Source organism: Ylistrum balloti, unplaced genomic scaffold, assembly GCF_031769215.1.
Source record: "Ylistrum balloti isolate Yb309-2 unplaced genomic scaffold, AGI_CSIRO_Ybal_v1 Utg370872, whole genome shotgun sequence".
NCBI classification, from domain to species: Eukaryota; Metazoa; Mollusca; class Bivalvia; order Pectinida; family Pectinidae; genus Ylistrum; species Ylistrum balloti.
The window spans coordinates 99,645-113,039 of record NW_026782498.1 but is presented as its reverse complement, the minus strand read 5'-3'; the positions used below and the strand labels follow the sequence as shown (position 1 = coordinate 113,039).

At 34.2% G+C, this 13,395-nt stretch overlaps 1 protein-coding gene across 1 annotated transcript; it reads right to left on the bottom strand.

Annotated features, from left to right (window-relative positions):
• Positions 1 to 4,337: 4,337 nt before the first annotated feature.
• On the bottom strand, positions 4,338 to 13,066 carry LOC132559189 (uncharacterized). The gene is made up of 13 exons (XM_060223809.1): positions 12,824 to 13,066; positions 11,868 to 12,043; positions 11,569 to 11,653; positions 11,030 to 11,171; positions 10,441 to 10,541; positions 9,799 to 10,021; positions 9,506 to 9,579; positions 9,064 to 9,186; positions 8,234 to 8,645; positions 7,418 to 7,562; positions 5,537 to 5,647; positions 4,882 to 4,971; positions 4,338 to 4,503 (listed from the first exon to the last, which is right to left on the bottom strand). The coding sequence occupies exons 1-13, from the start codon at positions 13,064 to 13,066 to the stop codon at positions 4,338 to 4,340; spliced, it is 2,091 nt and encodes a 696-aa protein (XP_060079792.1).
• Positions 13,067 to 13,395: the final 329 nt, after the last annotated feature.

The window sequence follows — 13,395 nt, the reverse complement described above, 5'->3', positions numbered from 1 at the left end:
CCTCATGCCTTGGTGCGACATCTATCGTCAGTCTGTCATCAACATTCTCCTCTAAATGTCTCGAACAGTTAAATGGTTTAAAGTCATCAATTTGATACATGTTGCATGCTCAGTAACAAGACAAGCAAGTTACTTCAGAAGAAAGATCATGACCAACTTTTAGATCAGTGGGGTCAAGTATGCTTCGATGAAGGGCCCATTAAATTTGTTTAAAAGAATTTACATTAATAAATTGTCATTGCTACTTCTTGAGAAGTACTGGATAGAGATTTCTCAAATTTCATATGAAGGTTCCCCAAGATCTCTACTTGTACCCTTTTGATTTTGTGACTGATCAGAAAAAACAAAATAGCTGACAGGCAGCAATCTTTAATTTTGACAATGTAAATGTTTTATCCCTTCTTGGTAAGTACTGAATGGATCTTTCATATATATATATTCCCCTTGGTTCCTAGTTGAGGACTTATAATCACTATTTCTTAATTGTAATTTTCAAGTAGTATGCTGGAAAGAGGACTTGTCTTAATTTTCATCTTCATAATGCATTGTTGTCTGCTCTTGTGAGCAGATACTGATCATTATTTCAAAGTTTGTACGATAAAATTAAGTTATTTTCTCACAAATTAATGACATTACTCTCACAAGCAAATGATGAAACTATCAATACCTGCTTGTAAGAACAGATCACTTTGCATTATGTGAAGATGGTATAAGCTACAGAACAGGTGAATGATACAGCTGTTTGTGTCCTTTGTCAAAAATTGTATCTGATGAAGTAGTCCGCTAGCAGTAACTGTACACATTATGTGAAGATGGTATAAGCTACAGAACAGGTGAATGATACAGCAGTTTGGGTACTTTGTCAAAAATTGTATCTGATGAAGTAGTCCGCTAGCAGTAACTGTACACATTATGTGAAGATGGTATAAGCTACAGAACAGGTGAATGATACAGCAGTTTGGGTACTTTGTCAAAAATTGTATCTGATGAAGTAGTCCGCTAGCAGTAACTGTACAACAAAAAAAAGGCATTTGCTATCTCACAGAAACTGATGTAGAGTAAGTCATATTCTCTATATTTTGTGATTTCACCGCGACAAACTTTATGTGGATAGAGTGTATTTTGCATGCATCAATATCAAGCTGAACTCAGCATTGTCAGTCTTTAAAATTGACAGCAATCAGTACTGACCACTTCAGACATACAAGATACAAGAAAGTCTTCAGTTGATGTCCTACAGTTTATTTTTTTGTATGACATAAGATAAAACGTAAGAAACAGAATCTGACTAAATTCCAGAGCAAAAACACAATAATAGAACAAAGAGATCAAATTATATCTATCGAGAGTTAAAATGAAAATATATATCTTATATGAAGGTACAAAGTATTGTGTACTTTTTATCACACAGTAAATATATGTACCAGGCCCAAGAATGATCATTGATTTCGTGATAATAAGCACATGTATGCTAATCAGACACCACAAACTTGTACATGGCCATTTTTCGTATAACATTGTACACATACACTTGGTACATGCAGAAATATATAGGTTCTAGACTTCAAAACAATTTTCAACTTTTATTTGTTCATGGAAAAAGCCAATCATACATTGATTTGATAATCAATTGTTTACCACTTGGACGCAAGAATGATGGATACCATCTGAAGTATATGAAACAATTTTGCCTTAAGGCTGTCGCTCTTATTTTGTTGTCTAAATCTTGCACGGTTCACTTTTTCTACTTATTGGAAACTAGGGTTTGAATGAAAGTAAATGCAGTATCATTAATGACCTCCTGTTAAGTAACTTCAATATGTATCTATGGAGAACACTTTAACAACATACATCTTTCACTGTCGTGTGCAATTAGCGCATTGTACTCCAGTGGTATTTTTATCATTGTACAGTGATATTGTATGTCATCAGTGAAGTGTCATTCATGAACACACTGATTCAAAAGTCAGCCTTTTACGAGGCACTTATGGAAACAAAATTTGGAAGCTATATATCTTATTATTGACTAACTGATAATAGTAATGAATGTAATATAGTCACAAAACTAGAGTCTCTGGTATTAATCCTTTTCAGGCTTTAGATTGAACTTTCACTTCCATATACATGATAGTCAGTAAATTCCACAAAGACGTGATTGTAATACAAAGTATTAATGAAAACACTATAACGGAACCTAAAATCTGAGGATTGCATATAGAGGCCTGATGGGTTGTTAATAAACACTTAAATGACCCTGACTTCAGAGCAAAGAACTTTCATGTACACAAATGTACATAAACACACAAGGTATAAAACAACTATCAACCTGTGAAGTAAGACAAAAATGATGCACAGATAAGCCTGAAGGGTTGTTGCTTGCATATACAATGTTCTGAGATTTAGTTTCATACCACACTCAAGTACAAGTTGTGATGAAAACATTTTTTTTACAAAATCAATAATATTACCAGTGTTCATGTATGATACATGCTTAATCTATTTAATTTAAACATAAATAAGCATGATTTGTATTATCTCGTGTAATGACAAAGCATGATTTGTAACATATGGTGCTGGGTCAGTTATAAAAAAAATGATGGCAACCATATAGATGGATTCTTGGGAATCAATTTTGTATGTAATTCAGGGAAAAAAACAAGAAGTCCATAGGGCATGTATCACTTATCAGGATAATAAAGTCCAGAAATGTTATAAATGCCTATAAACAGGGTATTTCAAATGTTTTCAAATTAAAGCTCAGTCACTTAACCTCTTTGATGGGTCAAGACCAATGGGTAAATTCTTTATCATTACTGTCTTTCTCTTTGATTCCCAGGAAGAATTTATATGGTTAATTGGGTTGGTATCTTAACTATTTCAAACATTATGACCAAGAAATAATGTCCTTTTGAGGTGTGTCACACCCAAGGGTCAATATTTGCAGAACAAATGTGTTTGTCTCTTTATACAAAGCTATTCTATATCTACATATGGTTTTGGGTTGGAATTTCAACTGTTTCAAAGATATCACCCAGAAATTAACTCAAGAGGGGTAGGGCCACACCCAAGGGCCAGTTCTTACATTCTGAATGTGTTTATCTCTTGATGACCAGCATTGTCATATATGGTTTGGGGTGGCAATCTCAACAGCTTCACAGATATATAAAGGAAACCAAGTCCCTGGGGATGAGGCCACACCCAAGGGCTGATTCTAACATCATGATTGTGTTTATCTCTTGATGCCCGTCATTACTATATATGGTTAAAGGGTTGGTATCTCATCTGTTTCAAAGATACAACAAAGAAACTAAGTCCCCAGAGCCAATTCTTACATCATGATTGTGTTTATCTCTTTATGCCCATAAATGATGTACATGGTCATGGGATGGGAAACAAAACTGTTTTCAAACAGATTTCCCTTATTAAGCCCCTCCCCTCCTGCCCAAGGAGGCCGACATCCATCATTTATGCAAAATTGATTCCCCTTCACTAGCACATTAATAACACCAAATTTGGACACACCATTTATACAAAATATGTTCCCTTTCTCCTAAGGATGCTTCTGACCAAATTTGGTTAAAATCCCCTAAGTCGTTTATGACTAGCAGCGTCTTGTTGAAAAAAATGACAGATGGTAGTGGGTCAGGTGAGTTTATACATAATTTTCAAGACATTTTCTATTGGCCTTCAAAGACCAGCATGCATATTATTTGACTTTTTAAAACTTTCAAAATTAAAAGAAGAAGCAAAACAAAAACCTTGAAGGAACTGTGTGTATACAACCATGTTAATGTAATATGTAGTTGATGAGAAAGTAAAAATTTGATGTTTTGCTTCAACCTGATCTTTGATAACTTGTCTTATATTTACTTTAGATGATGTAGACACACAAGAATGGGTAAAAAACATGTCATTTGTTTGTATAAGTTGTATTGATTTTCAAAAAATGTCAAATCAACAGTGTCATTGATGGGTCACAAAAAAAACCTATGATTTGATTATGGGGTGACACTCGTATGATATACTCCTTCCTATACTTACAAAAAGTGGGAGAATGAAAAGTATCGGTTTTCATGTAGTCCATATTGCCTATGTAATCTTAAGTCATTCTCATGAAAATATCTTGAATTTATCATTATAGTGTTTGTTATTTAATACATTGGGAACTGAAAGACTTTTTTCTTTGCATATAAACAAGAAAATACATAGACTTCATATTAAATATTGTAACAGTATGTTCTAGTCAACTTCCCTTATGAATTGATGCAACAGAGCGTTCTTGTTGATGTATACACTAGGAATTTCATGAGATTTCAGTTCAGTAACTTAGAGTAGCACTATTCGAGGATTGAGCATGAAACTTTTTCTTCGTCAGCATCACTGTTGTTCAGAGAGACATTAAGGCCACTGCTGGATACCACAGGTGTTCGGGGTACATCATCCTGTAATGGAACCTTCCCATCACAAGGTTGCATATGCCGAGCATAGTCTTTGGCTTTCTCCCTGTAAAATTCAGTGATTTTCTTTTTAAATGCATACTACATGGAAACATTACCTACATTTGTAATCATATTTTATATCAAATTGATTAAATTGGATGAATATGACCCACCGGTATTTCATTTTTTTTTTTAACTCTCTGAGATTTATAATATTGAAGACTTTTTAGAAAGACCTTTTTGTTACTTGTAAGGGCATTATACATCTGAAATTTGAAAAAGTTTTGAGAGTGATATCTAGCTTACTTGTAATGCTAGTTTAGGGAATTATACAACTAAATTTGAAAAAGTTTTGAGAGTGATCTCTGGCTTACTTGTAATGCTAGTTTAGGGAATTATACCACTAAATTTGAAAAAGTTTTGAGAGTGATCTCTGGCTTACTTGTAAGGCTGTTGTTCCTGTGGAGACATGTTTCTCCAGGCATGGCCCATCATTTTACTGATATGAGATGTGTGGATACCAGGGTTAGCACTATAATACAAGTAATAAAACTCAATTAAAGTACTAGCACCAGATCTGCAAAAGGGCAGGTCCAATAAAATGAAAACAGGAATACAATAAGTCTCATGGCAGGTATTGGTAACAGTAAAAACTTTTGTCTTCCTTTATTTCAATTTCAGAAGTTCTGCTGAATTGTAGTCCTTTACTACCAAAACTAAAGAATTAATGTATAATTTGTACATGTAGAAACATTATTCACAGAAAATATCATAAGACAAACATCTTTCAACCATCAGGGGAAAATTATCATAGCTACATGTATATTTCATTATTACAAACTGACATTGATAATACTATATGCTCCCATCCTCCCTATCAAATGACAGGAAGCATGAAAAGGTATAGGTTTTACAGAGCCAAAAATTACTGCACATTATGACAATTCCATTTGACAATGTTTGAAAGAAAATCATTTGATTAACTAGGAAATATGCAAGGTACCCATAGAAAAAAAAGAAAACAAAGAGTACACCTGACAGAGGGACATTAATATATCCTTGACAAATGAATGGAAATAATTCTGCATGTTTCATACTCAATAAATGTCCTCCTGTTAAGTCTGCTGAACATCATGAAGCCATTCATCCAGGTTGTTTTCCGATGGTCAATTTTATTGGGTCTGGTAACTGCCAAGTGCTTGTCGTGCCTTCAAATGAAATACATGTTTAGAGTTGTTTGTGTACAACATATATGCTATAATTCATTATTTACATATTTTACTTGATATATTAAAGCAAAAGTAGTTAGTGGTAGGCGATTCTTGTCTCAGACCCTATCCCAGAACTAATAATTGACTCTAGGAAAAGAATGAAAAATTCAAGTACTATTTGACTTTTATGCAATTATAGCAAGGTACTAATGAACAATACTAAACCCTCAGAAGGACAGAACTTAGTTACAGTCTTGTTTCTCTTTATTAGGTATTAAACAGTAACTTTGACCTAAAGTAACATTTAAATTGTAGAGTAATCCAAATGTAACAAGCACTGTCATTTAAGAAAGCAGTGTGTGAAGCTTGAGATTGATCAGTCGAAGAGAACTCAAGAAATCCATGGAAACAAATTTGCTGTTTACAGTAAGTGATCTTCACCTTCACGCTTTCAAATCAAAAATAATCGCAAAAAAGCCATATTGGAAGAGGAGCACTTTGTGAAGTTGGTTTGGACCAAAGAACATGCATTATTAGTCAATTTACTATCAGGGGTCCTTAACATTTGACCTGAAAAGCAATTCTAGATCTAGAACCCTGAAATTCAAATGGGTCTTTATAGTTGTGAAGTTTGGTCAAAATTCCTATAAGAGTACCAACAAGGATGGCAAGGACAAGGATTACATTACATATATTCTGTACTATACAGGCATCTAATATCTCCTCCCAATAATTCACAGCGAAAGTAAAAATTATGTCTGCACAAGATCAAATCTGAAAATTTTGCATCTTAGAACACAGCTAGCAGTATCAGTAGGGAAAAATTCCAAAAATGCACTGAAAAAGGGAAAGTCATTTGTAAGTCTGTTCATATTTGCATACTGTTGAGTATATCGAGTCATCAGTTCTACACATTTATTACCAGCAATACACAGACAGAGACTATCAAGCAAGCAGAGAAATAAGATCAATTTCAGAAACTTGATTTTGTCAAGTAATCTCTGCTAATACATTCTTAAAAGCTCATTATAACCCCACCCCACTCCACAAGGAAGTTGGGGTCGGGGGTATACTGGGTCACCATGCCTTTCTGATTATTTATTAGTTTACATTGGATCTTTTCAAAGAGTTTGTGCGAATGGTCAGCACAATATGGAGATATGCCCCCTGAAGTGACTTTGCATCCCAACAACCTTTTCAGAGAGGTTTTATATAAAAAATTAAAACAATTTTGTCCGACTAAGCATTGTGAGAAATAGCCATTTTTCAATACTAACTGACTTGAAATATGTTTTATTGACATGGCAACTATGGCAAGGCAAACTGTAGCCTCTTATTGGTTGAAATTTAGATATTGTCAGATATTTACCTTATTTTGTATATAGAGGTATCAGGGAATGCCAAATGTTAATTTTTTAACTGTTGTTTTTACTTTTTTTTAATGAAGTTTTGATCAAATTTGGTATATAGATGTCTTTGCATCTGCAGGGGGTATTAGTTTTTATCCTCAGGATGACAGTTCTAGTTTACAGTTAGTTATGAATGAACTCTCCGCCAGCATGTACACTGGAATATCAAAGTGTACAATGACTTACAATATGCCTAAACAGTTTTAAGTAATCTGGACATCCTATTAACTGGATACATAATATTGTGTGATCCCCTTCTTTACAATATATACATATAATTTTCATGGAAACAGACTTTTTCACTCAGAATAACATAACTACATATCAACATATTGAAAATAAGGTCCAAGATCCATGCCTTTGATCTGCCTGACGAATGTCTGAGGAGGAGGATGAGAAGAGCTGAGCCTCCAGCCTGGCTGCCTCTGCTTTTTGTCTGCGTGTGATTGCAGTATTGTGAAACTTCCAGATGTATGGTACATAGGAGACAAAATCTTCATCGACTGTAACAAATGTACAGGCACATGCTAAATTAAGAAAAGCTTCACAAAACAGGAAAAGATCCCGGCATATTTTTGTCTTTCTGAAATGACGATGAAAGGTTCGCATAATGCTGTGTATGCATCATCTGGTACAGAGCATTTATACCTATTGTTTAAACAAACATACTGAGTATTGAGTGTTGCCTCCACAACCTATTACACTATAACAATTTATAAAGTTTGTGCTGCTTGGGGTTAATTTGGAAATAAAAAGAGGAATGTATACAAGTTGTTACAATTGGTTTTGATGGAGCAACAAAATAAATGTGAAAATCTGACAATCATCACCAATGTGTAAGAATGTGTTATGGTCATTTGTCAGCATGTGAGGTTTTATCAAAATCCTGTAAGGAATGAAGCAACTAGAGAACTGATTACAATTTTCCAATAATAGTAATGGTGATCTTGACTCCACAATCCTGAATTTCAAACTTTTTGCCTTGTCGTATTTGTGCTAATAAGAAATTAACAAACAGTTTTGGCAATTTCTTGTATATTGAAAAACAGAAATACTATGACTTTCTTTTTTATCACTTGTTGTAAGATGTATTTGTAGGTTTTATTAAAAGAGTATTATGAAGTACATGCACATGAATTTCAAGCTGTGTTAATAATGTAAAGAAAGAACCTACTTTTGGAAGGTCTGACCAAAGGAAGATGAGACTTTGGCTTCTTGTGCTTGGGAAGCACCACAGACAAAGGCTGGTCTTCTTCACTGTCTGTAGATGCCATAGTGGACTGGCTGCTAAAGTTTGTGAGATTATGGAATGGTGACCGGTGAGGGGTGTATTGCTTTCGTTTGTTCTTCAGCTTTAAGGTGCTCTTGTCTGGTGTACGAAGAATATCATCATTTGATGACTGGTATGGAGTCACTTGGTGAAAGGTCCTGAAGCCACAGCTGTCATGCAGCATGGAATGGACATGAGGGCTTGGAGTGGTTGGAAGGACACATTCTGGGGATATGGTCCTCATCTCATGGATGTTTTCCCATTGCTCAACAAAGTCTTTCTTGTCACTTCTAATTCCGAAATCTGTGAGGCTGTCCTGTTTTACAAGTTGACACATGGATAATTTCAAGGTTATCACTGTCCAGTTTGCAAGGTCCTGCCAAAATCATGCTTTTAACTTGACTCTTCATTATTCATTTATTTGTTTTGGGTCACAACTGTCATTAATTTGCTGGACACTATTCTATATTTTCTTTGACTCCCAATTTGATCAAGGCTTACTTGGTCTGACTTCTCAGTCTGGATGGAAACTCATATACTAGACTTATACAGTTTGGCACTTTGTCTGACTCACCAATGATGACAATATGGCTGATATCCAGTGATGACTACAGGCTGTTGTCTTGATTAATTTACTTTTTGATGTCACATTTGATGCATTAATGTTAATGAGTTATGATGATATTTAATGTACTTTTATAAACATAGCCACTAGTGTACCATTATTTACTCACCATTGCCCGTAGTTTAGGACTAAGCAAGACATATTTAGACCTAGCTCCAAGAGGACTAGACATCAACTCAAAGGCATCAGGGAAATTGTCAAGGGTTGTTGATGTTGGAAGGAAGTCTTCAGTCTGTTCCACATGTTATAGATGAAATGAAATTTAAAATGACAGAAAACTTCTTATTAAAGTGACCTTTTACTTTTCCATTTAAGATAAAGAATTTTTTTAGTAATTAAATGAGTAAAACGTAAAACCATTTACATGTTATGTTGGTACAGAGGCCTGCATAGTCAGCTGATTTGTAATTTTGAAACCAATTCTCAATAGCAATATGTTTCCATTTTAAAATATATACATGTAGTTATTTTTTTCTAGATATGACAGGTAGCTATTCTGGTTGATATATAAGTAACTGTACTTCATTTGACAAGAGTAGGAATATACATACAAAGTAAGCAGGTGTGTCCTCTATACTGGATGGTGCAGCACATGCATTGTGATCAAGGAAAACATCCATGTCATCTGAAATGCATACCGATATATACATATTTTTTAGATTTTACCACCAATATGTATGTTAATAATATCTACTGATTTAATGTACATGCTTCCTATGTAATTTTTTTTATATCTTTTGTCCAGACAAATAAATTATTTTACAGTACATGTGTGATGCTTTCCTGTCATATTTTCTTATATTGTGATGTTTCAGATACAAACAAAATGACAAAAGAATGCTACCTCCATAAGGTTTCTCAATACGCTGAAAATCCATCGTACCACTGGAACTGTGGCAATCTACAGGTTCCTCCTTTACTTGTGGAAGTTCAAAACTGCAAGTGTCTGACAGATTCTGGTTGAGTTCCAGTGTGGTGTTGTCTGTGGTGGAGTCAATGGTAGGGGAGGACACCTTGAGATGACGTTTGGCAACTGGTTCCAGCCGCTTTAACAACTTATTCCGTGTCTTAAGTTAACAAAAAAAAACTTAATGTCAGCTGTTCATTCTTGATCTAGGTGTATAACTTTTTAATAACCTTTTCCCAGTGTGGTATCATTATAACTTTGATGCCATCTAAATACATGTATGAATATTTTCATACCACTATACTGATTTCTGCAGAAAAATTTCATGCATTTCCCCCCCATTATTTGTTTCAATATGCATTTGCTTGCAGGCTGCAAATGATGGCAATTTCGAAATTTTCAAAATTCAACTAGATAGTAGAGTTATTGACTATACTGATGTCCTTTTGTTTCTCATTTGAAACTATAAAGTTGCTTAAGTTTTAGTGATAGGTAACTCAATGACAGTAGTGAAATGTTTAGTACTCAAAACCATTTATAAGAAAAATCTAATCCACAAATTGTGAAAGTCACACTCACACGATATGGTCTCATACATGAGCCAATACTTTCTTTTAAATTTACTCTTAGTCTGCTAGGTTTGGAACATCCAACAGTCGACGCCTTTGCTTTTGACCTATCTAGAAAGATCAGAGACAATATGTTTCTAACATTTAAAACACAGCTAATTAAATTAATTTTAAGATGGCTCAATAAGTCTTTACCTGGTATTTGTATTAAATAAGATGTATTTCATAAAATGATTTTAAAGAAGTTATTACTTATTGACCATATCCATGGCCAGTATTGTGAAAAATATTTCTTTTCTTTCAAATAATTTTTATAACAAGAATGACAAACTTAGTCATCTCCTTTTTAATAGGCAATGAAGGTTATGAGGGTAACCTCTACTATCCTTTACAGAAAACTGTATCATGCTGAACCATTTATAACATCATAAATGTACTGACTTTAAACACTTCTACCACTTCAGAAATTCCAAGTGCAAATTTGTTTCACAAATTAACAGAAAAGTAACCTTAAAAGGTAATGCATTTTGAATGCATAACAAGAAAAATTATCAGTGAAATTTGCAGGTTTGACTTGAAGGAATACGGAAAATCCACACCTGCATTAGGCTGCCACTGTTCTGTGAGGAGGTTTGTAGGAAGTCTGAGTTGTGAAATTCTGAGTCCCAAGTTGTCACAAACACTTTGTAAAGTATTTTCTAAGTAGCAGATATAAGCAATGATCCTTTGCATCATCACTACCTGTAAATAATGAATGAATTTTACATCAGGAGAGAAGTTACAAAAGATTTTAATGTCACACTCTTAAACATATCTATTACCCTAGTACATAGAAGTTGAAACAAATTTGAATAAACCATCAAATGAACATAGCATGTTTGTACACCTTCAGGAGGAGCAGGACAGTTTGTACAGAATTCAAATAGGCAAGATTTAATTCCATTTGAAAAAAATTGATATTTGGTGAGGAAAAAAAAAATACGCCCAAAGAAAGTTTTTTCCCACAACTTTGAAAGGAAGTTATGGACATTTTCATGTGGCAGCTTTAGTGCTGTATGTATATTGTCATTATCAGCCATTATAATATTCAAATTTGGCCATATGAGAACTTCTGATGGTAACCTTTTGACATCCTTACCTTAGTTTCTTTCAGGAAGTTTCCAATTCCGGGAACCTTATTGCAAACATTCATCATAGACTTATTCAAAGAGTGATGACGGACTCTGAAATTGATAATATAATCATCTATTCATGTTTATATGATTACTTTATGGCTTTTACAGATATTGTGTTGATTTATATTGATGAATCTATTCATAAATTTGTTCATTCCACTGGGAGTAATATAAATTAATAATACAGGTTTCTTCCATTGTTTTCATGATATCTTCATCTTCAGCTTTAATATAAATGATCAGTAATCAATAGTATGTTTACCTTTCATTCTGTCGATGCCTCTCAATACGTAACAGTGTGTTGGGAGTTCTGTCATTCTTGTGCTTTAACCTCATCAATTTGGTAGCAACAGGGGACAGCATACTTTGTGTCCTGGTCAATTGTGTTGCCAATTTACTAGTTCTATACACTGTTTGAGCCATTCTCCTTGGTCGAACCTTTGGTAAAATTTCAATTTCTTACTTCACACAACATTAGATCAAAACATTTTCACAGCAAGGATCTTAAAAATGGCATTTAAACTTATTATTCAGTAACTAGGAATGCAGTAACAGTCTTACATTTAAGTTTCCCTTACCTGGTGACACTGTTACAAATCATTTTGCATATTCAGGTAATAAAAGTTTGGTTTATTTCTTTGTTGCTTTGCATCCTACAGCTTGGGTAATTTAAGGGCATGCCATGTTAAGGTGGTAGAAGAAAGATGGAGTTCTCAGAGAGAAAAAAAGTGACAGCCAGTTATGTACCCCATGTAGGTCTCAATCCCTCAACGCACAAGTGAGGACAAGTGATAACGATGGCCAGATGCTTTAACCACCCATCCCGAAATCCAAGTCTTACAATAACGTGAATATTAAAGATCTTATAAGTTATAAATATTTGAAATCATGATATGAACCTTCGGAGGCATATAGGTTTACCCCAACCCACTTTCAGACTAGCTTACCCTTACAATACTGTGGAAAAACTCACATCAATGTAGAAGTGTTCATTTTGTGAAGACTTCACATATTTTCATGTAAACTAAATGAAACAGTCATAATAAACATATCTCACCAACCTGTATTGCTATGACGTCACTTCTTTACAACTCATCTTGAATTTCAACAATTAATTTACCTAACAGTTTACTGAACGTGCTTACCATGGCGACTTTTGAGGGAAACCTGTGACATGTGCCTAAGGTCAAAGCACTATGAAATTTCAACGTGACCTACCAGAGAATATCCTTGATTTCGGTCTGGGCTTCTAAGAGCATTTAGTTTGTCACGTGGGGAAACTTTAAGTATAGGTGATGTATAAGTTGAAAATGGCAAAATCTCCCCAGTAGTCTTCGTGTGATAATCCTGATCGGATTCATCTTCATCGGGTGAACAGAACGAAGCAAGAAACTCGCGACCTTTAGCTTTACATTTCACCTCGTCTTCTTTTTTCTTGTCATCACATCTTATTGACTCCATATCGATACTGTCAGTTTCCCAATTTGCGATGATATGGTTTGGGCTTATCGTTTGAATTATAATTGGTGCAAGTTTTCTGCTATTGTAAAAGCTATGCTTCCATGACTTCAAGCAATTTTATACTTCACCTAACTCTACCTCTCATCATCATTTTTCACTTTCAATTATTCCCGCGCTCATAAACTGCTGACGTAGACATATGTAGCCATTGTTTCGTATATAATAATGATATCATTACATTTAAAGATTAAATGTGATCAGAGAGTTTTAAGATCTGTATAACATGCATTATATTGTTAACCTTTATCCATCAGATATTTATGGAATAC